The sequence below is a fragment of the Eulemur rufifrons genome, chromosome 8 (genome assembly GCF_041146395.1).
Source record: "Eulemur rufifrons isolate Redbay chromosome 8, OSU_ERuf_1, whole genome shotgun sequence".
Lineage (NCBI taxonomy): Eukaryota > Metazoa > Chordata > Mammalia > Primates > Lemuridae > Eulemur > Eulemur rufifrons.
This window is the reverse complement of record NC_090990.1, coordinates 84,012,788-84,039,718: the sequence shown is the minus strand read 5'-3', so window position 1 is coordinate 84,039,718 and position 26,931 is coordinate 84,012,788. Positions and strand designations below refer to the sequence as shown.

Genomic DNA, 26,931 nt, shown 5'->3' with positions numbered 1-26,931 from the left:
GAAAGTACTAGAGTCAGAGAGTGGCTTGATAGGTTGTTTTCTCTCTGGGATTCTGGAAGGTGGTGAGCTCCGACTACTCACTTCCTTGTTGTCTTGCCCATTGGTTCTTTTTTGGGCAAGGAAGTAGGTTGCATCTCCTGCAAAGTTTTGTAGGCATCTGACAGCAGTCCATGGAAGGCAGCTGTCCTGGGGCCCAGAATGGGCAGTCTGTAGTGAACGCTCTCTGGAGGACAGTGCACAAAGGAAGGAAGGACAAGGGCTACTTAGATTCCGTTCTTAAAGCAACTCAAAATAACCAAAGGCCACCAAACCTTATAAAACAGATTCTAAATTCACATAAGAAATTCTTTTAATAAAGTCATCTTATCCCCTATGGTATTTAAGCTTTTATGCATCTTATCAAAGAGGCCAAAAGAAGTACCTAGAAACAAAACTCACATGTTAGAAGTCATTGACAATTAAATTATAAAGGTAAAACCTGTCTGGAGTTGTAATATGAATCAAAGGGAAAGAGGATTAAATTCTCAGGAGACTTTTCAGGGACATACATATAGTCCTGTTCTTTAAAAAAAATAAACAAATGTGATCTTACAAAAAGGCTAGAGTAGGGAGAGAAAGTACTTCATTTCAAAATAAACCAAACCTGTATTTTGTGAAATAATTTATTTTAAGGTTCTTTAAACCATCTTGACCTCTTACCATCCTGACCTCTTCTTCAAATATGATTTGATTTATAGAAAGTTGGTTAATATTCAATTTTGCCAAAAGACATACTGATTGAAGAAGAGCAAATCACTGCATGGAATAATGCCTTCTCATTGGGAATTGCTGAATAACTAAGGGCACTGAAGCCCTGAATTCTCTGGAACAAGCCCCAGAGAACAAGGTCCAGCTGAATGAGAGCTAGAGACATTACCAGATCTCAAATCTGGGCCCAGTTTAGTATCATTGCTATAATGAAGAGGAAACAGCAGCCCAGGGTTACGGCACGAATGGACTGAAGACCCAAACCCAGATATCCTTAACCCTAACCCAGTGGTCTTTGTGCCGTCTCACACCACTGTGCAGGTGGTAGGCCTGAGTCAGGTGGTTAGCATCTGTACCAATGTTTAATGGGACCAGGAAACCTGTGGGTATCATGGGATTCTGGGACCTGGCCAAAGATTCATGAACCCAGAAGGAATTCCTATCACTTTTGGAGATAAGTTCTTTCTGTTTATTTTGTTCTTGTTAAAGATTATTTATAATATGTAAGGTTTAGCTGAATCCTGAAAAATGCTAGAAATCACTGTTGTGACCAATAGATGACTTAGACAATCACTGGCAGTAATGTTCTCTGGGAAGAATCAGCCACTTGGTATTTGTAGCGTGTCCACAGGGTACACAGCACAGGTGGGTGGTGGCTTCAGCAATAAGAACAAGAATGCAGCATGGACGTGTCTCAGCTATAGAAACCAGCGGGGCTAGGGCTGTATCAGCCATTTTCCTAGGTTGGTCAACGGTGAAGGCTGCTTGTGTTGAGTGTCTAGTTCTCAGTGGGATGAAACAACTGCTCTGGTTTCACAGGTGGGAACATGGAGGCCAAGCCTATACAGCAAGACGAGGATTCAGACCCAGGTCTCATTGCTCCCAGGCTTTTTCCATGACGTCAGAGTTCACACACAAGAGCAAAGTCAGCTCAGAAGAGTCACAACGGGAATCAACAGTAGATTCCCCAAGCTTTAGCTTCTAGCCAGTTTTACAGCCACTCTCCCTGCAGTCCCACCTCCAAGATTGTTGTCTTAGGATGGACTCTATGGGCAAGAACCAGGGGCATCCAAGATATTGCGTGCTGTTCCTATGCATACCACATCTAGCTCTTAAACTGCTGATTGAAGTATACTCCCAGGGCTAGTAAATTGGTGAAAGACAGTGGTACACTGTCCTATAGGATCAGAAAATAAATATTTTTGCTGAGGAAAAAGCATGTAAGAAAGAGAGAGAGAGAGAGAGAGAGAAAGTATGTGTGTGGGGGTGTGTGTGTGTGTGTGTGTGTGTGTGGTTGATTCATTCCTTTGTAAGCCAGGTCTGAAAAAATCCCTGTCCAAGAGAAACTCAGAATGAATACAGATAACCCTAAAACCAACTATACATGCCTATCTCCTAGTGTTGCCTTGGCTTCAGGCGAATAAGGTGGTCACAGATCAGAGAACAGTGGAGTAAGGAGCTTTCATCAGGTGGATTCTCTTAGCTCTAGGCTCGTGGTTCCACTTTGGCTAAATGAGAGCCAGGAACTAGGACAGTATTTTTGGATACATAAAGAGTGATTCATTGGGACTGGCAGCTTTTCACTGCACTCGAGTGGGTATCTCCAAACCTCGGCTGTTACTCCAGTCTCTGGTACTCGCTTTTGGCATCCCCCCTACACATCTCTTCTATCCTCAAATTTCCTTTCTAGATGCCTTCCCAGTTCAGTTCTGGCTGTAGCTCCCCTGCCAACTCCCAGGATAGAGCTTAGATTTTCCCGTCTGCATAAAGTGAATAAAATAATCTTAATTTTCCTTACTGTATATATCAAATGAATGAAAAATTTCAGGTGGCTTCAGTTAATATGGGAGCAAATGAGAGAATGGACAAAGTCACTAAAGTGACAGACTGTGCAGCACTAAACCCTTGAAATATATCACCCCAAAGAATGGCCCACTACCACCGTCACCAGCCCAGTGTTCTCTAAAGAATGAGACTTAGGTCAACGCTGAAGCCTGGGCTAGAGCCGAGTTCCTTGCTTCTGTCAACAGCATGTGAACACAAGAATAGCACTGGGCAGCTGCCGGAGGAAGGCGGACACTTTAGGGAGCCTGAGGGGTGAAAGGTTCAGGGCCTTGGTGAAGCCATTCCAGGGGTGAGGAGATGCAGTTCCCTTCCCATGTTGATCGGGACCATCAGGACTGCCTGTGGAGGGACTTTCATCTCGTTTCCACCCCATCTCCATGGAAGGTCTTCAGCAGGTGCATTATTGGTCAGAGCCATGTGGCGTGGAGAGGGCCTGCAGAGGGGAGTGATAGGGAGGGACAAGTGAGGCCTGAGGAGGGCACAGGTGGGGCTGGAGTGAAGGGAGGGCTGGGAATCAACCCCAACAGGTCAGAAGGTAACATGTGAAAGAAAAAGGGATGAAAATGGGACTCTGCTCAGGAAATTCAGAAATTATTTCAGGGATTAAAGTCTTCATTCTACTACCCTGGGTACAGTATGTTTCATGTACATGTACTCCAAAAGAAAGCAAACCTTCTGAGATGTCATGATGGGAAGGTTTAGGTATAGTCCGGGCTTTGGGTTGATGAGGACTCTTCATTCTGATTGGAAGAAGCAAGAAAACCCACTAGTTAATTGAGTAGGGCTTGGCTGAAAGGAACGTGTCTTTATACATTTTAAAACACAGATGGTCTCCTGAATCCAACACCTATGAAACTGGTAATCATAGGTTCATAGGTGTTGAAGGCCACTTCACAGCAGTGTGATATGATGGTCCAAAGATACTACTTCTGAAGCCCTTTTTACTTAGTGATATTTTCTACTTAGTGATATTTTCATGGATTTTGATAAAACCTTCATTTTGAAAATGTTTTAATCCCTTTGAGAACTTATATAGTCTGAAATAGGAAATATTAAGGAAAGAATTCTCTAATCTCCAGAAAAAAAGTAACAACTCTTTCCAGATCAATAATCTACCCTAAAAGAGCAAAACTGAGAAAATATTTTGGTTATAATTTTCCAATTTTAGAGAAAATGTCCTGATCATATCCTATTTCTCCTGGTGGCCAAGGCTGTGGAGGTGACCCTCAACCAAAAAGTGTATGAGCCCAAACCATTTCTAAGTGGTTTTTGAAATTGCTTAATTTCAAAAGACTGAGAAATTTGTAAACTTTGAAGTGCTATCTAAGGCTCTCCACTCATTTCATGGTTGTTACTTCCACAAAGATCTTCCACAATCATTTGTGCTTTGCTACCAAAAAATATGACCAGTTCAGCCAGTTTATTTTATTCAATTACCATTGGAGGACTGAAAAAAAGAGAAAGAAAACCCCCTTATATTATCCAGTTGGGGCAAACAGGGAAGGGGTATTTTCAGGACTGAATAGTTTAAAATCTGTCTATTCTACAATTCAACAAATATTTATCCATCCTTCTATTAATATCTTTTCTTCTTCCCCTCTTGTTCCCTCCCTATCTTCCTTCTTTTTTTCAGCCCTTCCATTCAACAAACACTATTTTCATTCCTGCAATGGCTATAATTAAAGTCACTGTAAAAAAATTATTAGTGAGGACAATCTCACTTGCCTATATATGTTGTGAGACAAAAACTATGAGAACAGATTTTATATGCTACAAACAGAACCAGGACCTTGCTTTATAGTCATTCTAGCTAAGTCTCAAACAGAAGTCGTACACTTTCCTTCACTACACTGAAAAAAAAAAAATACAACTGCCAATTTAATGACACTTCTGGTTGGCACTGACATGATTTTAGGATTGGTTCAATCCTTAGTCTTATTTAAAGGGATAAGAGCTATTTGTTTAAAATACAACCAACTAATGCTCTAGGATTTAGGACCTAAAGTATAAAACTTTCAAGACAAATAAAAGGGGGCAAAATATTTCAAAAGTCTATTTCAGGCCGGGCGCGGTGGCTCACGCCTGTAATCCTAGCACTCTGGGAGGCCGAGGCAGGAGGATCGCTCGAGGTCAGGAGTTTGAGACCAGCCTGAGCAAGAGCGAGACCCCATCTCTACTAAAACATAGAAAGAAATGATCTGGACAGCTAAAACTATACAGAAAAAATTAGCTGGGCATGCTTGCGCATGCCTGTAGTCCCAGCTACTTGGGAGGCTGAGGCAGTAGGATCACTTGAGCCCAGGAGTTTGAGGTTGCTGTGAGCTAGGCTGATGCCATGGCACTCTAGCCCAGGCAACAGAATGAGACTCTGTCTCAAAAAAAAAAAAAAAAAAGTCTATTTCATAGAAGAGTGAACTTTTGCTCAGAAATCTCTGATTTTAGATAGTCAGTTTTTCATTTAAAGTCTATAGAGAACATTTATTAGAAATGCTTTCATGATGACCAAAAGTTCTTGAAAAGTACAAAGTCAACATAGGTAAATATTATTAATGCTGGAGCTTGTACTGCCCAAATACCCATTTCCTCCTGGGCCAGGCACCAGGTACGTGGTTTCCATGTATCTGAGTTTGTACATCAACCTGGAACACGTGGTCCTAAGGTAATAAAAGGAATCAGAACATCTCCCACTGTGCAACATAAGGGTACAAAAAGACCTATTTATTTTCCCACAATTATTGCTCTCTGTATGAGGAAAAAAATTAAATATTACCATTAGATCACATATAACATTTTTGGTTGGTCCTATGTAAGGCTGACTGTATGTCCACATTCCGGCCCTCTATTGTAAGGCAAGTCAGCCTATGTTTATGCCTTATCCAAGGTAAGTCCATGTTTTGAGTTTTTTAATAAAGTAAAGACTGAGTCCTTTATTCCCTGTCTGATAGTTAAATACAGGAAAAAAAAAACTTTGAAAAACCAACTAATCAGAATTCTCACTGAATCTTATTTCTGTTTTTCTGTTATACTTGATCTCGATAAGAAAGCTGTAAATGACAGCTAAACAAACTGATAAGAAAATTTTAGTTACTAAAAATAGCAGAGGATGTCTTGGATTTAGGATAGGTTATGTGTAATCTCCCAGATCTTGTGAATTAAGTATGCCATCTATATCTCCCAGATCTTGTGAATTAAGTATGCCATCTATATGGAGAATGTGTATTTAGTTCTGCCCAAGTTATCAAAGAAATCTATCTTATTCCTTATGACGTTCTTGTGAAGGTGAAAAGGAAGACTATACTTTCTACAGTAGTTTCAAAAGTCATTTGAGCAAAAAGGTGAATATTTTGTTTGGTCTAATTATCTGTTTTAACCAGAAAGTGGAACTAATCAAAAAGCCCATTCCCTAAGCATTCCCTAAATATTCTACTTGCTATGCTTCTCAGTCCACTATCCTGTGTCTTCAAAGATAACTAGAATTAAAGTCATGTTCTGGTTTAAATCTTTGACTTACCTACGACTCATAAAATTGTCAAAGGATAGTTTCAGATCATCTGGGATTATCATAGTTCTTGGTTGTACCTGAGCAAGAAAGTCTCATTTAGAACGTTGCCCAACACTGCATTCTGATTTAAGTAAATAGTGTACCACCTTAGTGATCTTGAGTTGTACTTGATATAAGAGTTACTCAAACATCCTTCTGTGATATGAACCAGAGGGTATCATTCTGCCCTCAGGTCATAGGGTCTTTGTTCTTCCCTAGTTATCAGTTGAAATTAGATACTCGAGGATGAGTAAACTTTCGAAATCTGTTTAAATACCCTCCCCCCTACACACACACTCTTCAGGTCTCCGGTCACTATAACTTTTTCACAGAGACTCCTGAACTTCTCTACCAAAATACTCATAACCTTTAGATTGTATTTACTTGCTTAATGTCTGTAATGTCTGGCTTTTCTGAAAGACTTTCAGCTTCATGAGGGGAGAGACCATGTCTCTATTTCTGTATTTCCAACTCCCAACACAGTGCCTGTTTAGGAAATATTGTTTGATCAAATTAGTGAATGAATGAGCCCACTTTGGAGCACAGTTGAAAATTTTAATTGTGTCCTTCGTAAAGGGCTAAAATCAATGTACAGTTACAGTATTTTTGCTTAATAAATACTTACGGTATTTTCTTGAGATTTTTCAAATTTGTTCCTGGAACTGGATGTTCGTCTTCTTTAGAGAGTGTGTTTTTACTAAGAAGCATTTTTCATTATTTCTTAAAAACTATTGCAGCTATGACAATGAAATGATGATCACAAGCATGTGGGTGCAGGTGTTCAGCTGGTCTACACAGTGAATGACTTGTATCAAGTGACTCACATTTAAATTTATGACACAACAGAGTTGAAAATTACAACATGTCAAGGACCTTTAGAGGTACTTGAAAATAGTAAAAAACTGAATATTCAGTGTACACAAATGCCAAGCACCTACCACATTTAATCAGATTGTTCTCTTAACTCATTAGCTGAGGGGAGGATGGAGGAGGGGGAAGAAGGGGTGATCTGGTAACAAGGAACATCTGGGGGTAGTGGGGGCAGCAAAGCTTCAGTGAGAACACGAGGAGAGATTTCTAGATACCTAAAAGGGGATAAGAATGTGCCAGAAATAGACTCTGTCATTTTTCAAAATTTTAAAATTTCATCTTGGCTCTTCTCCAAGGAAAGACGCAGGAAACTCTCGACTTCCTCCTGAATAGCATGATCCCTGTTCTAAAGTCCCTAAATCCAGCTAGTACTATTGTATGCATGAAGTGGGCTACAGGGCCTACATCAGAACAAAGCTGCCAAAGATGGCATTTGTGATTCTCAGAAAAAGTGTATCATGGTGAACTCCTATTCATTTTTGAAAACCCCAAATCATCTTTTTTTTTTTTTCCAGAAAGACTTCCTTGATATTTACTTTCCCTTCACTCCCCATCAGGTTTATTTTTATTTCTATTCCATACATTTTATTGTCATTATTTGTTTACCTATTGACTCCTTAAAAGTAGGACTTATGTCATATTCTTTTTTTTTTCTTTGTAGCTATTACCCATGGCCCATGATAAGCAATCCATAAATATTTGTTGAAATAAACTGAATTATATAATAGGCTTTTGAAACCAATTAATATAAGTGTTAGAGAATGCCTACCTACAGTGTGTCTAGTTTGACAGTCCTACTTTTAAGGGCTTGAAACTATTAACTAGAGAGCAATGTAGATAACAGAAGGACTACAAAACATGGGCTTTAAGGGGAAGATAAGCTGCTTGGAGCAGAGATGTGATAAAAGACAGTATAGACAAAACCAAGGCAAATATCCCTGATGATTAACTACCATAACCATCAATAGGTATTTCTTCTGCAATAAATGGTTGAGCTCCTGGCTCAAGGTTACACAGAAATATGAGTATTTGCACAAGCCAGGTACTATTTAGATTTTCTTTTTCTGAGATTCATTCATTTTGCATTTTTTGTTTTTAAAAATATTTTTCTATTGTTAATCTTTTTTATTAAGATGTAATTCACAGATCATAAATTTTATAATCTTAGTATACAATTCAGTGGTTTTTAGTATATTCAGAAAGTTGTAAAACAATCACCGTTATCTATTTCCAGAACATTTCATTATCCGAAAAGAAACCCTGTACCCATAGCAGTAATTCCTCATTTACCCCTTCCCCCAGTTCTTAGCAAACACTGTCTATTTTCTTGTCTCTATGGGTTTGCCTACTCTGGATATTTCATATAAATGAAATCAATATAATATGTGACCTTTTGTGTCTGGTTTCTTTTACTTGGCAAAATCTCTTCAATGTTCATCCATGTTATAACATGTATCAGTACTTCACTCTTTTTCATGGCTAAATAATATTCCATTGTATAGCCAGACTATATTTTGTTTATTAATCAGGTGAAAAACATTTAGGTTATTTCCACTTTTCAGCTATTATGAATGCTACTGTTATGAACATTCTTGTACAAGTTTATGTATGGACTTATGTTTTCAATTTTCTTGGGTATAAATCTGGGAATGGAATTTCTATGTCATATGATAACTCTGTGTTTAAGTTTTTAAGAAACTGCCAAGCTATTTTCCAAAGCAGCTGTACTATTTTATACTCCCATCAGCAATGGATGAGGGTTATAATTTCTCCACATCCTGGCCAACACTTGTTATTGTCCATTGTTTTTTTATAGCCATTGTAGTGGGTGGAAGGTGTGTCTTATTGTAGTTTTGATTTGCATTTCAAGATGTTGAGCATCTTTTCATGTGTTTATTGGCCATTTGTAGATCTTCTTTGAAGAAATATCTATTCAAATTTTTGGCTTACTTTTTAATTGGGATGTTTGTATTTTTGTTGTTTAGTTGTAAGAGTTCATGATATATTCTGGATTCTAGTCCCTTATCTAGTACAGTCCCTTATCCTATGATTTTCAAATATTTGGGTTATCTTTCATGTTCTTGATGATGTCCTTTGGAGCACAAAAGTTTAAAATTTTGATGAAGACCAATTTATCTATATTCTTTTGCTGCTTGCGCTTTGGGTATCATATCTTAGAAACCATTGCCTTATCCAAGCTCACAAAGATATATATCTATGGTTTCCTCTAAGAGTTTTATGGTTTTAGCTCTTACATTTAGGTCTTTTATCTATTTTGAGTTCTGTTTTGTACATGGTGTGAGGGAGAGGTATAACTTCATTCTTTTGCATGTGGATATACAGCTGTCCCAGTACCATTTATTGAAAAGACTACTCTTTTCTCATTGAACTGTTCAGGCACCCTTGACAAAAGTCAACATAAGAACTTATTTCTGGATTCTCAGTTTTATTCCATGAATCTATATGTCTATCCTTATGCCAGTACCACATAGTCCTGACTGTGGCTTTGTGGTAAGCTTTGAAATCAAGAAGTACACACCCTCCAACTTTGTTCTTCTTTTTTAAGACTGTTTGGCTATTCTGGATCTCTTGCATTTTCGTATGAATTTCAAGATATATTTGTCAATTTCTGCAAAAATGGCATCTGGGGCCAGGCGCGGTGGCTCACGCCTGTAATCCTAACACTCTGGGAGGCCAAGGCGGGTGGATCGCTTGAGGTCAGGAGTTCGAGGCCAGCCTGAGCAAGAGCGAGACCCCGTCTCTACTAAAAATAGAAGGAAATGATTTGGACAGCTAAAAATATATATAGATAAAAATTAGCCAGGCATGGTGGCGCATGCCTGTAGTCCTAGCTACTCGGGAGGCTGAGACAGAAGGATTGCTTAAGCCCAGGAGTTCGAGGTTGCTGTGAGCTAGGCTGACACCACGGCACTCTAGCCAGGGCAACAGAGTGAGACTTTGTCTCAAAAAAAAAAAAAAAAATGGCCGGGCGCGGTGGCTCACGCCTGTAATCCTAGCACTCTGGGAGGCCGAGGTGGGCGGATCGTTTGAGCTCCGGAGTTCGAGACCAGCCTGAGCAAGAGCAAGACCCCATCTCTACTAAAAATAAAAAGAAATTATATGGACAGCTAAAAATATATACAGAAAAAATTAGCCGGGCATGGTGGTGCATGCCTGTAGTACCAGCTACTCGGGAGGCTGAGACAGGAGGATCCCTTGAGCCCAGGAGTTTGAGGTTGCTGTGAGCTAGGCTGACGCCACAGCACTCACTCTAGCCTGGGCAACAGAGGGAGACTCTGTGTCAAAAAAAAAAAAAAAAAAAGGCATCTGGGATTTTTGAGAAGGGTTGCATTGAATCTATAGATCAATTTGGAGAGTATTGCCATTTTTATAATATTAAGTGCTCCAATCCATAAACACAGGGTTCTTTCTATTTGGGTCTTTAATTTATTCCTACAATGTTTTATAGTTTTGATGTCCATTTTTTGTAATTTTTTTGTTAAATTTATTCCTAAGTATATTTTTGATGCTATTATAAATGGCATTGCTTTACTAATTTTATTTCTGGATTGTTTATTGCTAGCATACAGAAATGAATTAATGTTTGTATATTGATCTTATATCCTGAAACCCAGCTGTAGTCATTTATTAGCTCCAAATTTTGTGTGTGTGTGTGCGAATTTCTGCAAATAGAGATATTTGTACTTCTTCCTTTCTAATCTGTATGGCTTTATTTCTTTTTCTTGTTAATTGCCCTGGCTAGAGCCTATAGTATAATGTGGAATAGAAGTGGCAAGAGCAGACATCCTTGTCTTGTTCCTCATCTTAGGGGAAAGTATCCAGTCTTTCACCATTAAGTATGATGTCAGCAGTGGGTTTTTCACAGATGCTCTTTATTATGTTAATGAAGTTCCCATCTGTACCTAGAGGTCTTTTTATATCTTCCCCAGAATCTCCATTCAACTCACTGCTGAGAGAGGAGGGGTGTCATAGTGAGCACAGCAGATCTTCGATCCCTTCCCCTGGAAGGACATTGAGGTGCTACTGCATAATATGAGGCAAGGGTATTTCATGCTTATTTTCTTACTTTCTGTAGCTTCCCATCAGGTTCTGACAGCAGTGGGGAAGGGTCCTTAAGCACTTTTGTGTTTGAGGACCTTCCTTTTAGAAGCTGCAGCAAAGGGTAAAACTACAGCATGTGGTTCCACTCCTGTCAGGTCAGGACAAGGGCAAAGGTCAGAGATGAGGTCTTGAGAAAGAGGGCAGCTGCTGATGTTCCCAAGTGTGCCAACTGGCCAGGGGCAGCCTAGGCGTGGGATCAGTGCACTACAAACGTGGACACAAGTGATTCCAGGAATAAGACCAAGAGAAATCCCAATCTTAGTTTCCCAGACTTCAGCCAGTACTAATACAGAACACTGTGATCCTAATTGTGTAGAAAATGAACATAGATTGCAACATTCAGGTACAGCTTTGCCAGAAGCCTCAGTTACATTTGCAAATTCCACAGAAAAATTTTACATGACTGCTGCTCTTTTCCATATCCTACTAGCATGAAGCACTTTTGCCATGAACTTAGTGAAAGCCTCTTTCATATCACCTCTTGTTCTTTCACTTCTTGGCCTTCCTCTTAAGCACATTTAGCTCTGCCTTCCTCCCCAAGTCAAAGGAGAATTATAGGATATCAGAGTTAAAGAGAACCTCCCCCAACCTCTGCGCTAAACCTAACAACTTAAGTAATTTAACACTTAACCCAAGCCTGATCCCTATCCTGACCCTAATAACCATCCTAACTCTAACCCTAATCCTTAAATTAACCCAAGACCTAACTCCAACCTTGTATGGCTTCCCTCCTGAGTCAGGCTTCTTTCTTCAGCAACTTGCAGACTGCAGAGGCTTGAGTTTGTTCCCTCCCCTTTCTATCCTCCTTTCTTTCCCTAAGACTCCTCCCCTACCACCTTTCCCCACCCCCAGTTACACATATCCTGGGCAGCAGACACCCCACCCCCCACCAGTTAGAAAGTACTATAGACTCTCTCTCCAGCTTTTCTCCTGAGGTGCTGGCTAAATTAATGATAAACTCAAAGGTTAAGCTGTTTGTTTCATTCTTGCAATGGTGGAGAAGGATTGTGTGTGCATCTGTTTTGTGTTGGGGCTGCTAAGCGGGAAGAGGTAGCTCCATAACCTCCTGAGCCTCTTGGTGCAGTAGATGAAGTGGCTCATCTCTTCCGCTCTGGCCCACTTATCTTGGTTCACTTTGGGTTACTTGGAATGGGGAAGGTTTACCACATTGTGTCAGTCGATGATGCTCCCAGGACCAACAGTTCCTCATTTCCAGCCTTTATCAAGGCCTTTCCCACAAGAGGCCCCATCACTGTGCCTCTCCACAGGGCTTTGGTTGGGGAAGGGTAGTCCTGTGCTCTGGGGGTGCCCATGCCAATCTCTGCCATACAGCACCTACCGTATTTATTTCTCGACATGTGGAGCACAGCTGCTGGTTTCTGAGCAGTATGAAGTCACTCTGGTTCCTCCTGGCCTGAGGGGAAGGAGAGACAGAGAGGTGAGGAGATGGTTGGGTGCCTCGGGCAGCAAAGAGGTGGGGGCCTTCCAAAAAACAGAGATGGGCACTCTGGTCTGAGCCCCATCCAGGGTGGATGTTGAATTGGGGCAGGTTCAGAAAGGGCTTAGGAAGGAGGTGTGGGGAACAAGAAGGGGAGGAATGTGTCTCTGCTGCTCAGGGAGTGGCTGAGTTCTTCTCCTACGGTAACCTTTGCTGGATTGGTCTGCAGTGGCTTCCTCCTGTGAGAGACATATGGCGCTTGGGTTTGAGGACTGAAAACTATTGACAAAGTTGGATTCTTTTGACAAACACTTAAAATATACTTCATTTTTATAAGGTATTTAAAAGAATCAACTCAGTATTACAATGTTGTGGGTTGATATGGCAAAGTATGAGTGTGAATGACTAGATTCATTCATTCAATAACAAACATGCATTGTGAGGCAAAGTTTCTGGCCCTAAGGAAGACAAGAGAAGAACACAAACTCATTTATTTGCCCATCCATTAGGTACTGGGGACATTGAGATAAATAAGTCACAGCTTCTGACCCCAAGCTGCTCACCACCCAGCAGACTGTGTACCACGAAGTACGATGGTGTGGAAGGTGCTATGGTGGAAATACATCGAGGCCACAGTGAAACTGAAACTGGTCACTGAACTGACCAGGAGGTGGGGCTGAGAGGGAAAGGTCTGGGAAGGTTAAAAGAACAGGTAATGCTTGGGTAGGTGTTTGTGGGGTGAACAAGGAGAGGGCAGAGTGTTCCTAGCCCAGGAAACACTGTGTAACAAAATGGAAAAATAACCTAGCAAGTCAGCTTCAGACCAGATTGTCTGGTGGGAGGAGGGATGGAGTAGGAGATTAGAGAGGAAGTGTCTGTATATATTGAGTCTTCGGCTTCAGGCCAATTCAACTTTCTACCATGTCTTCCCTGACACCCTGGCTGTGGTAACCCCTGTAGCTCAGGTTCCTCATCCAGCCCTCATTTCTCTGAAACTGTTATTCAAGGCTGGACACACTAAACATCACAGAAGAGACAATGATACCTTTGGGGCTTCAGAAGAGAGACCACTTCTGATTGGAGGGTTCAGGAAAGCCTTCTAGAAGTGGATTTTCATTCAGTCTTAAGGTGTGAGGAAGACCTGGACAGGGCAGCTGGGTGTGGGAGAATCCTTAGGCAGGTTTGTTTTCAGTAGAGTTAGAAGCAGGTTCTTATCTTCCCCACAGTTAATTCCTTCACTTTTTCCAGACTTCCGTTTTCTGTATGAGGATACTACTAGACTGCACAGGGATTAGAATCTCAGAGTTCTTTGCAAATCAAGCAACATATATATCCATGCGATCTCCAAGGTGCATAGCAGAATCTTGCTAGGTTAATGACAACTGTAAATGTGATTACGGAGTACCATAATCATGATGACCGTCATCCCTTGGAACCTGAAGAATGAAAGGATTTATATGTTGTCCTACCTGGGCTTATTAATAACTCCTCAAAATCCTCATCTTTTAAGACACAGAATGGATGTTACTTTTCTCAGAAAACCTTTCTCCTGCCTCTCCTACCATTCCCTGCCTCCACCCACAACCTCAGTTGGGTGTCTGCTTCTCTGATTGCATCATGGACTTGGTGTAGCTTTCTTTGCATTTTGTACTCCCCTACTTGTCATCCTCCTCCTCCTTTTTTTTTTTTTTTTTTTTTAAATGTGTTTGTTTTCTCCACCAGTCTGAGAGTTATTTAAGAGCAAGACCATGTTTTACACATCTTTGTATTCCTGGAACCTATCACAGAATCTGGCGCCTAGTAAATATTCAACAAATGTTGGTTGAATGAATGAGTCATTGTAAGCATTTTATCAGCTGTAAATATGGACACAATCAACACATGTACACCTAAAACACAAAATACATGTGTGCATGAAGATCACTGTCATCACTCTGCCTTCAAGGAAAGGTCAGAGGACATTATTGTTGTACTACAACCAACTCAGTCTACTCAATGTGCAGGGAACAGCACTGGCTGGGAGCCCAAAGAGCTCTATTCCAGACCTGGCTCTATGAGCAGCTTAAGCAACTTTGGTCAATAATGTAAACTCTCTGGGCCTCTCCTTCCCCAGTGATGATGGTCTTTGTGGACAAAAAGACAAAAGGCAGATACTCTAATCCTGTCCTCGCTTCATGTGCAGAGGTGAAAAGCAGTCATTGATCAGTGGCTGTACTCCACCTCAGACTCCCTATTGGCTGAAGCCTGGCCTCCAAGAAGAGCTTCTCTACTCTGTATTTGGAGAGGAGGTGAGGACACTGGGGAGACCTGGAAGGAAGCTGTGATTGGCAAGTTCAAAGTGGATGCAAACAATTTGGGGTTCCATGTTCTGCAGGCCTCATTTCCTCCATTCTACCTAGCTTTCTCAGCCCCCAAACCAAGGTCTTTTCCTCTGCAGCATTCCCATCTCACTCTTGGTTTCCTTAAGGCCAGCTCGGCAGCAGTAGCAGGCATGGAGAGTGAATTATCCAGGTTCACAGTACAAGCCCCTGCTTCTTCATGTCTAGAGCCAGAGGCACTGAAATGTTAATGGGACTCTCATTTTCCAGGCAGCTGTCCTCTGGACAGCAGATAACAGTTGTGATGGGAGAGTGACAGCAACCTATCTGTAGCCTGGCCAAGACATGATGCAGATTTCAGCCAGTCCTCAGAAGCCAAGGCCTGCTCCTCACACTTTACGGTTGGAAACATCCTAATATCTGAGGACAATCTCTGCTGAGGTTTCTAAGAGCTGGCTCATGGCCCAAGTCCTTGACCTTCTTGAATCCTTGGTAAAGAAACAGAGAAACGTATTTTTCTCTCTCCCTCTCTCTCTCCTTCCATGTTCTCTCCCCCCCCCCACACCCCTGTTCACATAAAAACTGAACCTGTAAGCACCAGATGGGGATTTACAAAAGGGCCTCCCCCAAGCGTGACGGGAAGAGCACTGTCAGATCAGCTTCTTTCTTGCCCCTTGACACCTCTGTTCCTTTTCTCCTTTCTATTTCTTACCTGAGAGAGACCTCATATGACACCTGACTCAAGTCTTTCAAGTAACCCAGTGAGGAAACTGTGGCCCAGATAGGTTAAGAGATTTGTCCAATATCACATGTATTTCGTTTCAGTCAGCTAGAAAGCTTAAAGAGTCCAAGACAGACTATCATTCCTTCGGGAAAGAGCGGACTCTTAGGACTCATATGAAGGTGTAATTATTTCTATACCACGTAGAGTCCAAAAAGCAGTGCTCAGAGAATTATTTTCAATATTCCAAAAAAAACCTAATGATAGTTACACATTTTTCTTCTATCTGAAAATACCAGCCATTTCAGTTAAAGAATAAAGCTGAATATAATTTCAAAACACTCTTACTGCTCACTAGGAAAAATTTTAAATGTACACAAAATAATAGCCAGCCATGTAACTACCATCCAGGCTTATTAAATTTAATTTTTATTACCATCACTATTTTAGGTCAATGGTATCCATTACTATTTCTCCTTAAAAATTATATTTGTAGTTATATGTGTTTGATCAATATAAACAATATAAATATAAAAAGGACTTAGGAGTATATAAGGTAGTTTCCTTGGTGGTCACGAGCTTTCAAAATTTAGAGTCAATGGGAGACAAATTATAAAAAGAGTTCTTAGCAGTGAGAAAGTATGTAGTCACCATCCTATATATTTTCCCATCTATGCCTGTGCTACACACAATCTTTTTGCCAGAGCTTTTTGTAACAGGTCTTCTAAAAGCAAAATAAATAATGTTTTTGTCTTTACTCTGACTCATTAGACTGGAACAACAAACCTAGATCAAAGCGAGGGGAAGGTGAGTGGGGGCAGGGATTGAGAGGGTGTGGTGGCACTCGGGGAGGACAACAGTTGTAATCTACTAATAACTGTGAAGCTCTAGCTGATTTACACTCAACCCAAGCAAGTGGCAGAGGTGTTTTGGGGTCTCCAGCTGCAGTTCTCCGTGTCACCCACATACATCTGCTTTTGCCTGGCTGTGGATCACCAAGTAAGTCGCCTCTTGGCCCAGTCACCCAACTATTACGATGCACCTTCCTATTTCTCAGCATCTCAAGGAGTCATGAGTCAATGCCTGGAAATGGCAGGTGAAAGTAGTGACTAATGAAGAGGCCTCTCCACAGTAAATGTTTAAATGAGGAAATGTTTAGCTTCATTTCTTTGTCTTCATTTACTGTTTTTCTTCTTTGTTAGCTCTGCCTCTCCTTTTGTTTCCCTTTTTGTGTTTTTTGTGTGTCTCCCTCCCTTGTTGTCTGTTTCCTCCTCCCTATCATTGGGTCTGGGAGCCTGTCTCCTCCTTGTTCATTAGGGAGCAGCCTCCCACACGCGGACACCTGCATCTGGCAGGGGGCGGCTCCTGGGCCCGGAGGAATGCCTCTTGGCTAGTCGGTGTTCAAAGTTCTGCTCTTTGACCTGTGACGGTAAGGGAGCCAGGTGGCAGGACCTTTGTGCCTAGGCACAGGGTCCAGGGCCCCTACCTACTTTCGGACTGTCAGCAGCTTCTTGGCAGGTCCCTGATTTAGAGGATAAAGGAAGAGGTAGTGTCCACAGGACATTCCACTCCCATGAGACACAGCATAGTATCTTTCCAGAAAGGAGCAGCTGCGGGCTGTGCCGGTGTTTACCTCAAGGCAGACACATGCAGGCCTTCATGCTCACAGCAGACTCTGGGGGCTGGATGCAGATTTGAAGAGGTCTGTGTGACAGGCAAGGATCTGACTTGAGATATCTGCCTGGTGCCCCAACAGAACAAGGATCCCAGGTTCCCTACTTGCCTTTCCAATCTGCAAGGGTGACTCTCTCTCAGCCAAAGGATGAGGGTGAGGTACCTGTGTTCTCCTCTTCATAAGGAGGAGAGTATTTGTGACCAGACTCAGTCTACCCACGTGGCCTCCCCGCAGCTCACCGGCCACGAAGCATGAAGCTGTTGCTCTCCACTGTCATCTAGTGGCCAACCCTGACTGTTGCAGCCACGAAACGCTAAGCCCTGCTGGAGGGTGGCCTGTCGCTTCCCCGTCATTATTAGTGCTTTCTTTCCCCATCCTTCGCTGCAGCCAGGCTAGTGCCTGGCGTCTTGGTGCCTAGGTTGCCACAACGCAGAGACCCAGAGCAAACCCAGGACCAGGAGGCGTTTGGCAGCAAGTGAGAGCCTGTCTAAATAGGAAGTTTCAGGGAGACTCAGAACTGCAAGGCTTCTTGCTGGTTCTGTAGCAATTGCCAGGCCAGTCCTGCCTCCCCACTTGACCTCCACCCAGTGCATGTCATGGTGGCCACTCTTATCTACTTGCCTGTCCAGGGTGTTAGAGGTGACTCTCAAGCATAGCTCGGATCCAGACACTCCAGTACTGAAAACCAGGAATGTCTCCTCACTGCTTTTGGGGTCCTCTGCATTCCAGCTGGGCCCACCATCTCCTTGCTTCCCTTGCAGGTATGCCCATGATCCTTCGATGTTCTTCAAGCATTTCCTGCACTCCCAGTCTCCACCTCTTTGCGGACACTCTTCCCTTCACCTAAGAGCCTTTTCAGTTCTTCCTCCTCCCCTGGTTCTTCCTTCCACTTGTGAAAATAATATCTTCCAGATCCATTGCAGATCCAACTTCCTCTTGAATCACTCCCTCGCTCCACCTCTGCTTGCCCCTCCCAACCTGGAGGTGACCTTTCCTCCCACTTCTGCAAGTGCTTTGCCCCCTCTCTGAGGCTCACTGGGCTGTTGTGTCCCTGTCCCATCTGCCCACTCACTTGTGTAGGCTGCAGCTGCCTTACTCATCTCTGTATCTACATTAAAGCAAATGAAAAGGGCTCAGTAAGCACTTATCGACTGACACCGGGGCTCCTATAACTGTGGTTCACATTTACTGAGTTCTCACTCCGTGTAGGGCACTGTGTCAAACACTGTGTGTTTTAGGGGCACCGTTTCAGGCACTGCCTGCAACAGCTCTCTGAGCAATGTGCAATTTTTCAGATGAGGAAACAGCTCATATCATGAGTGATTTCTCTTTCCACGTCAGGGAGGTGCTGACTGCACAAGCACTGTTGGTACCCCAGAAGCCGCTGTGCTGTACAGTGTCACTGAGTGTCACTCGGCAGCCAGTCACGGCTCATCTCTGGGAGGCAGAGGTAAAATGAAGAGTTTTTAATGTAAAAGAAATAATCAATTGGGGGAAGGGGTTAAAGACTCCAGAAACAAGGATTGGTTCCAAACAGGCTGAGAAGCAGTCCTGAAGATCTTGGGGATGCAGATTCCTCTATATTTAATTTTTCCTCCTTTTTCAGGAATTATTCTTAATTCTAGTGGACTGGAGCTCTAGGGCACTTGAGCCAGGGTCGGGGGGGATGAGACAGGGTGAGGGGGTGGTGCTCATTTATTTCACTCAACAAATATTTCTCTAACACTGATGATATACCAGGCTGTCCTAAGCAGATAAAACATGTATTCACATTCTATGTCATCCTAGACATCTATTGGTTTTATTTCAATTAAGAAAATTTGAGTACCTTAGATAAGGCATCTGGAACTTGAAACAAAATTGGCAAATTCACATCCTTCTTGGATGAAGTTGGAAAAGTGGCAGTGGAATGAGGAACTCTAAGTAATCAAAACAAGCAAAAGTTAGAACCGCAGTCCCCGGTTTGAAGAGCCAGGCCCTTGGTTGTTTCTGCGAGAACACAAGGGACACTCCCTAGCGAGCTGCCGCCCAGTGCAATTCTGGAAGGCTCAGGCCATTAAGCAGCTCCCCAAAGATGGTTTTGCTGTCCTGTGTCACTTTGGCTTCTCTGCTCCTTTTGTTTTGCACTAACCAATGCTAGTTCTGGATTATCAGACAGTGTACAAATAAGGCAGGAAACAGTGTTCATAAAAGCAAATGTGTAACAAGTGAAACGCACCCCAGGTCTCCTCCTCGGAAAGGTCTGCATTAAAGTTTTTGATATTTAACCAGTGCCTGTCCTTTCGTGCCTGGCCTGCCTTTTTGGAGTCTGTGTCCCTGCACACTGAAACGATCCCCCTGTCTCCTCCCACAGAACATCTCCTCCCTTCCACCACTCTTGTCCTCTGGAACGTTCTTTGTTTCCAGTTAGCAGGTAAAGTGGTGATGTTGCAGGAACAACACTGGTTCTCTCCAGAGGGTGACCTGCCTGCAACCTGCCTCGCCTGCCACTGGGGTTCATTTCGAGGCCTGCGGGGGCTGGTAACCACACTGTGTCTGCGTGTGCAGCACTGTGCCTCCCCCGGGCAGGCAAGACATGGAAACTCAGAAGGCTGATAGTTTTGCCAGGAACACTTCTGCTCTCTAATGAGGAAAGATTTCATTGTCCATTGTTCATTTAAAACAAAAAGTCTGGTGTTCATGAGGCCTTTATTGTTTCATTTCTCCTCACCACTTCCCTGGGCCCTGTGAGACCAGGAGAGGTGGGTCCAACCCCAGCTCCTTCATGAACTTTGATATGAGGACAGGCTGCCTTGGACTTGTCACCCAAATGCTGACCAGGAGAAGCCTGGAGGCCAGTTTAGAGCTGCTTCAGTGCACAATAATCTTAATATAAACAGAAACTCTGCATGACCTGAAGAGCTTTGGAGACTGATGATGAGTGTGGCTTCAACATTGTCAGGCCAACCTGAGAATATCCTCAAAGGAAGTGGATCGGTACAGGCACTTCCCGTCAGGGCCCAGCTCCTCCAACCCCACCCCTGCAAGTGGGTTTCCAGAACTCGAAGTTGGGGGTACTCTGAGCTCATTGCACTAAATGTTCCTTTATCTTTTTCAGACTGTTCTGCATTAGAACTGCTTGCCCAAGGCTACGTAATACTTAAAGCACATTGAGAACTTTCCCTCAAAGTTTCAGAAAAAAGATTTTGCTACAAATAAACAGCTTGGAGCCCAGAGTTTCTGCCAGAAGTTTCTAATCCTTAAGAATGGTTGAGACTTAAGCAAACCATCCTTTCAAAAGACTTGGGATTCCTGTCTTGTCCTCCTGAGAGCTCAGGGCACCTCATGGGTACTGTCTTGTTATCTTAGAATTCTTGTGAGGTAGGTAAGCTCCATTTCTCTAAACAAGGGTTGAGATTGCTGCCCAAATCCTCCTAGAATAAAGATGAATAGAGCTTCACCGCCCACCTTCGGTAATGTCTCCTTGTACCTAGCTTAAGTTTGGCTGACTGGAGGGAAAACCAGCCCCTCCCTTTCCAGCTGGCTGGTGACAGATCGTCTGCTCTGACACTCGGTGAATGGGAACAGGTGCTGTGGATGCCCTGTCGTATTCTGAGCCTGCCATGCTCCCTGCTCGCTGCTCCCCACATTCTGCCAAAGGTTTATAACTAAGGAACAAGGGAGCTGGGGGTAGTGTGGGATGGTGGGATGCTATTCTATTAGATGCCAAACACTAGTAACATCACATAAAATATCCAGATTTCTGGTATTGTTAGAAAGACCAGCAAATTTGGCCACTGGACTCACACACCTGCAGGCCATGCTGGCTGGGGTAGAGGCAGGCTGTGCCCTTTGGCTAGGGGGTGATCTCCCATCTGCTACAGCCCCCCTCTGGCCAGCTCTACTGGTTATGCCACCCGACTGTCATGGCATGGGCGTTTGTGCCCCACCCCCAAGTGAAAGATACTAGACTGTCCTTACACTGATCTTTGAAGTGTTAACAACCCTTCGTAAGAACTATTCCACTTGGTGTTTTTATTTCTTAAACAAGCCTTTGGGTTTATTGAACCTCTGATTACCTGCTTTAAAAATATTCAAAGTTATATAAAGATAACAAAACTGAAAAATAAACACTTGAAAGCATTTGTGTATTTTGTTCTGAAAATACATAAAACTGTCTAACTGCTTACTGAGAATGTGGTTTGTTAAAAGGTGCAGTAGGCAAAGCAAAGGTATGTTTTTCTGAAGTGGGGCTGTAGAGAGAGTGATGGGCTAGCCCTCATCAAGAGTCACTTATCCTGGGCAGGAAGGTCCATGGTGGTTACCAAGGTTACCAACAGGAGGAAAAGCTCTTTTTGGGGAGTCTCACCTTTCTAGCAAGCTGCCACACGTGCCAGGGAGCCAACCCTTCTCAGTCTGTGACGTGCCTGTGGAATTCCCTGTGGGCCTCCCGTTTCTCCAGTTCACCCCACATTGCCTCACACCTACCCTTCCTGCCACTCCCTCTTCCCAGAGTGGGAGAACCGTACCTAGGAGCCATTTCATCAGGAATGAGTGAACCCAATTTCAGTGGCAGCTGAAATGCTCCCTATACATGTTATTTCCTCCAAATTTGAAAAACAGAACTGTGTGTCCTATAGTGGTTTGTTTGGAGCGGGTGAGACCTATGAGATTGGAGGAGAGTGCCTTAAGGTTAAATACAGATAGTTGCCACTTCCCATCTATAAAGATGGGAAGTTCTGGTTCTAGACTTTTGATGGTTAAAATTTGAAAGTTTCAATCTAAAGCAGAGGAGAAAAGTTGGGTGAAGAAGAGGATAGACGTGTTTTTAGAGGCAGTGTCTAGGAGCAAGATTCTCTTATATGTTGAGTTGGTGGTGGTAGAAAGGGAGGTTATTTGGGATCTCATCTCTTCTAGCCAGACCTATTTCTCACTTTTATCTGAGAGACTCAGGACATTTCTGTTTTGTGAGCACTCAACTAGGGTTTCTCAACTGATCGGATGTGTGCCTCTGGTAATTGCCCCCATGCCTTAAGAAATCATCTTCTCTAAGATCTTTCTTGAAGACTTCTCCATCAGTGGCTGAACAGTTACCTTTTGGGGAGGCTGAGCACTAGTGGCTTGTTTACGAGGCTGGCTTCACTAAGCCAAGGAACCTTGTCAAATTTTGGAACAGAAGCCTGGAGAGAAATGGAAAGAAATCATTTTGTATAATTTGTCACACTTGACCACTGCTATCATAACAATGACCAAAGTAAGCTAATAGCAGCCATATAGCAGTCAACACTTTACAAAACATTTTATATTTGACTCTTTTAACCATCCCATAAAGTAGCAAATAGTGTCATCTCCATTTTACAGATGAAGATAGTGTGATTTGCCCTGAGTCATACAGCTAGTAAATGGGTTCATGTTTTCTGACTTTTGTGTCCACTATTCTGTGTTTCACTTTGCTTTTTATTACGTCCATCTGTTTATACATCTGCTAATATTTCCGTGAACTCAGCTGAATATTAGCAATCTTCTGTCCCAAGCCTCTGGCTGTGTTTGCAGGCACAGGGCCCTCCACCCTCAAACAAAGAACCAAGCTTTGAAGCTATAGACAACAGGGTATTGATCTCTGTTCATCCACTTCCCAGATACCTGGCTTTGGACAAATTTCAACTTCTCTGAGCCTCAGATTTGTCCACTATGAAAAGGGAGTTGATATTATCAGTGTAAATGTCGGTGCACGAGAGAGTTCCATGAGGGCAGGGATTTTTATCTGTTCATTTACTGCTGTATCATGAGCACCAAAAACAGCGCTGATACCTGAAGGTAACTCGCTGAGTATCTGTCTAATGAACGCATGGAGGCATGGGAAGTCCCTAGCCGAGCGCCTGGGTTACTGAAAAGTGGCTGTTATTAATTCTTTTCTGCAGCCCAGCCTCTCTGCCTGTCTACTCTTGCCTTACCCAGCCCTTTGGACGGCAAACCCCTTGTTTTTCTGCTGGGGATTTGCTCTCCTCTTGGGGTAGGTCTCCGGGAAGAGGAGCTCGGAGGTTCTCCGAGCAGCCAGGAGGGGGCAGCAGCGACCTCACGATGCCTCCGGCCTGGGCAGGGCGCTCTTGTCGCGGAGGTTGTGACGAACCGGAAGTGCTCGGCAGCAGTCGCAACCCCCCGGCGCCCCGGATGGGGAACGAGGCGGGCGGCCGCCCTCCGCTGGCCGCGCACCCCTAGGAGCTCACGGGCAGGTGGGTTCCGTGTGGCCGTCAGAGTTTCCGGGCCTCCTTCCCCTCTGCCATCCCCCGCAGGCCCGAAGCTGGGTGAGGGGCGGCGGCGGGCGGGGGAGGCCCGGAGGGTGACAGGGCACCTCTGGGGTCACCCCACTCTACCCTTCCTATCGTCGCCCAGCCCTATTCCCGATCTTGCGGGCGAGCGTTGCCCTTTTGGCTCTGCGGACCCTCGAGCCCCGGCAGCGGCCGAGATTCCCGGGCTGGGGTCCCTGCTGCAGTGAAGGGGGTTCCAGGGTGTGTAGCTTGCAAAGCAAAACCTGTCGTGGTCTCCTGCAAGCAATAAGGTCGGCAGTACGATTTTTTTTTTTCTCAGATTTGCTCGAAGACCTGGGTATTTTTGATTCTTAGTTTCCCATTGTGAAAAAGGGATGATTATTTTTTTCGATCCTCACAAAGAGCTTCGCTCTTTTAAATAGAATGACGGCTCATTAAAGGATGTTAAACTCAGGTAATAGATGAAAAGTCTTTAGTTTCTTTGAGTCCTTGGTTTTGGCTAAATAAACCTTAGAGCTCATGCCTCTCAGTGTTGTGCAGTTTACTGTTGTCTTTAGATAAGTAACTTTAAAAAATAACATCCTTTGAGAACCCAATAAAAGGTATGGATTCTACCCCTGTAAATTTGCACCGACTTCAGATATAGGCATGCAGGGCTATGTGAACCCCTGAGTTAAGAACTGGCTTAGAGGAAGATATGATGTGAGGCACAGGCTTTGGGATCTTAGGCCAAAGTACTTAAGCAATTTGAATCTCCGCTTTTTTTTTTTTTTTTAACTAAAATGGGCTTAATATTAACTTGCAAGGTTTCGAAGATTAAGTGAAAGGAGATACATAGGGTACTTGACACAGAGGCACTCAATAAGTGATAGCTAACAGATACCTATTATTATTCAAGGATTATAATTTAAAAACCTGAAATGCAGTTTTAATGTTCCAAATTATAAGATGGCCACCACATATATTTTGCTCAGACTTTTAGTAAAGTGCATTGGTTTAGTTTTAACTCAGTGCGACCTGTGATCTTTCACAACTTTCATAGGTTCATAGTCTCTCTTTTTCTAGGAACTTGGCTGTATTGTCCTGTCTCAGAGAACAAACTCATCTATTGCAGGCCTAGCCTGGGTTGCTGCCTTTGAAAACAAGGAAAGGTCGGTAGAATATCAACCACAGCATGGAATTTCCAGAGAGGTCTTATTTCAAAACTTCATAAAGAATGAGAACCACATGTACCTCTGCGAAAGAGACTGAACTGGCCTGAGTTTGAGGGAAGGGATAATGTGTGCACAACCTGTAACTAACACCAAGGAAGCCAAGTGGCAGAAGGTCTTGTATGAGCGACAGCCTTTCCCTGATAACTATGTGGACCGGCGGTTCCTGGAAGAACTCCGGAAAAACATCTATGCTCGGAAATACCAATATTGGGCTGTAGTATTTGAGTCTAGTGTGGTCATACAGCAGTTGTGCAGTGTCTGTGTTTTTGTGGTTATCTGGTGGTATATGGATGAAGGTCTTCTGGCCCCCCACTGGCTTTTTGGGACTGGCCTGGCTTCTTCACTGATTGGGTATGTTTTGTTTGATCTTATTGATGGAGGTGAAGGACGGAAGAAGAGTGGGCGGACCCGGTGGGCTGACCTGAAGAGCGCTCTAGTCTTCATTACTTTCACTTACGGCTTTTCTCCAGTGCTGAAGACCTTGACAGAGTCTGTCAGCACTGACACCATCTATGCCATGTCAGTCTTCATGCTGTTAGGCCACCTCATCTTCTTCGACTATGGTGCCAATGCTGCCATTGTGTCCAGCACACTGTCCTTGAACATGGCTATCTTTGCTTCTGTCTGCCTGGCCTCACGCCTTCCCCGGTCCCTGCATGCCTTCATCATGGTGACCTTTGCCATCCAGATTTTTGCCCTGTGGCCCATGTTACAGAAGAAACTGAAGGCATGTACTCCCCGCAGCTATGTGGGGGTCACTCTGCTTTTTGCATTTTCAGCCTTGGGAGGCCTGCTGTCCATTAGTGTTGTGGGAGCCATACTCTTTGCCCTTCTGCTGGTTTCCATCTCATGTCTCTGTCCTTACTACCTCATTCGCCTGCAGCATTTTAAAGAAAACATTCATGGACCTTGGGATGAAGCTGAAATCAAAGAAGACTTGTCCAGATTCCTCAGCTGAATTAGGGACCTCCATCACATTATTAAGGCAAACTGATAGACTAGCCTCCTAAATAGTATAAAATTTGAAAACAGAGTTCCATTCTGGAAGCAGCATGTTGGTGTGGGTGAGTGAACAGAGATCAAAAGAAAAAAATTAACCAAATGCTTGGATGGTGAAGGTGCTTATCCTTTCTTTTATTTTGTGGATGAAAAAGCTTTCTGGGGCCCTCTTGAATTATTACCTCTCATTTATTATTCACAGTAACAAATGACGTAATGTGGTTTCTATTAAAAAAATAACAACACATCCATCAAGTTGTCTTATGATTTTTCTGTAAGCAGAAGGCAGACAGAAGGGTCATGAGGAATGAATGGTGAATAGAATGTGTGTGTGTGGAAAGTCACTTCTCTGTACTCTGTTCAGTGTACTAATGTAGCTCTTTTTTTTTAACGTAGAGCTCAAATCCTAGAACACAGGTTGCTATGTCCAGTTTTATAGCCCAAGATCACAGAATTGGTCACTTAACCTTGACTCAGAGTTTCCACTTAGTCAAGCATGTACACACTAATTACAGAGAAGAGTGTGATGTGTCATAACACATACGCAGAATGCTAAGGGAATTCAGAGAGGCTGGAGATAAAGTACAACTGGAATATTTAGGAAATGCTTGTAAGAGGAGGTGACATTTGAGTTCACCCTTGAAAGATAGGTGGGGCTTAAGTAGGCAAAAGATGTTTTTAGGGCAACGTGTCAAAGGCCTTCAGGGATGAAGTCAGTAATGAAAGCAAGTGAATTTGGCCTTCTTTGTGTGACTGATGGCAACTGAAACACTGCCGAGAGCATGCCCTGACCAATGAGGGCAACTGCTGCTTTGCTCCAACTGATTGTTTTTATTCACAGTTCTGGCCTAGCTTCAGACCTTTATTTCAGATGAAATTCTAAATAAAATCCTAATAACTGTAAGTCTGATTTTTAATATGAAAATAAATTTTGTTTCAAGTTTAATCAGACCAGAAAACACATTTGCAGGCAAAATGGGACTGCTACTATGCCACATCTGTTCTTAGCAAGGCACAAAGATGGGGAAGTGTTTGATGGGAATTCAGGGTTATGGGGATTTGGGAAGGGGGTGTTGGGGAGAAGTTGGAATGGGAAGTTTGAGTAGCAATTTGAGGTCCATTAATATTTAGTGATTTAGGCTCTATACTATAGATAATGAGGAACAATCCAGCTTGTCTAAGGAGAAAGTAAA

General features: G+C 43.1%; 2 protein-coding genes across 6 annotated transcripts; one reads left to right on the top strand and one right to left on the bottom strand.

The window, feature by feature from the left end:
• Positions 1 to 77: 77 nt before the first annotated feature.
• C8H1orf105 (chromosome 8 C1orf105 homolog) lies at positions 78 to 14,953 on the bottom strand. Its single transcript, XM_069478354.1, is given in 7 exon segments — positions 78 to 223; positions 3,265 to 3,325; positions 6,100 to 6,171; positions 12,465 to 12,539; positions 14,784 to 14,837; positions 14,839 to 14,913; positions 14,915 to 14,953. Coding segments are annotated over 7 exon segments (522 nt in total).
• Positions 14,954 to 23,402: 8,449 nt separating this feature from the next.
• PIGC (phosphatidylinositol glycan anchor biosynthesis class C) lies at positions 23,403 to 25,989 on the top strand. 5 transcript variants are annotated; one of them, XM_069478352.1, is made up of 2 exons: positions 23,403 to 23,485; positions 24,591 to 25,989. In XM_069478352.1, exon 2 carries the CDS (start codon positions 24,804 to 24,806, stop codon positions 25,695 to 25,697), a length of 894 nt encoding a protein of 297 aa, XP_069334453.1. In that variant the 5' UTR covers positions 23,403 to 23,485; positions 24,591 to 24,803; the 3' UTR covers positions 25,698 to 25,989. The 5 variants fall into 5 exon arrangements, with proteins under 5 accessions (XP_069334453.1, XP_069334452.1, XP_069334454.1 ...); XM_069478351.1 differs by having other exon boundaries at positions 24,568 to 25,989; XM_069478353.1 differs by having other exon boundaries at positions 23,413 to 23,489; positions 24,640 to 25,977.
• The last annotated feature ends 942 nt before the right edge of the window (positions 25,990 to 26,931 follow it).

Excerpts from the sequence above, each read along its gene's own strand:
- PIGC (XM_069478352.1), top strand. The coding sequence starts at position 24,804 with ATGTGTGCACAACCTGTAACTAACACCAAGGAAGCCAAGTGGCAGAAG.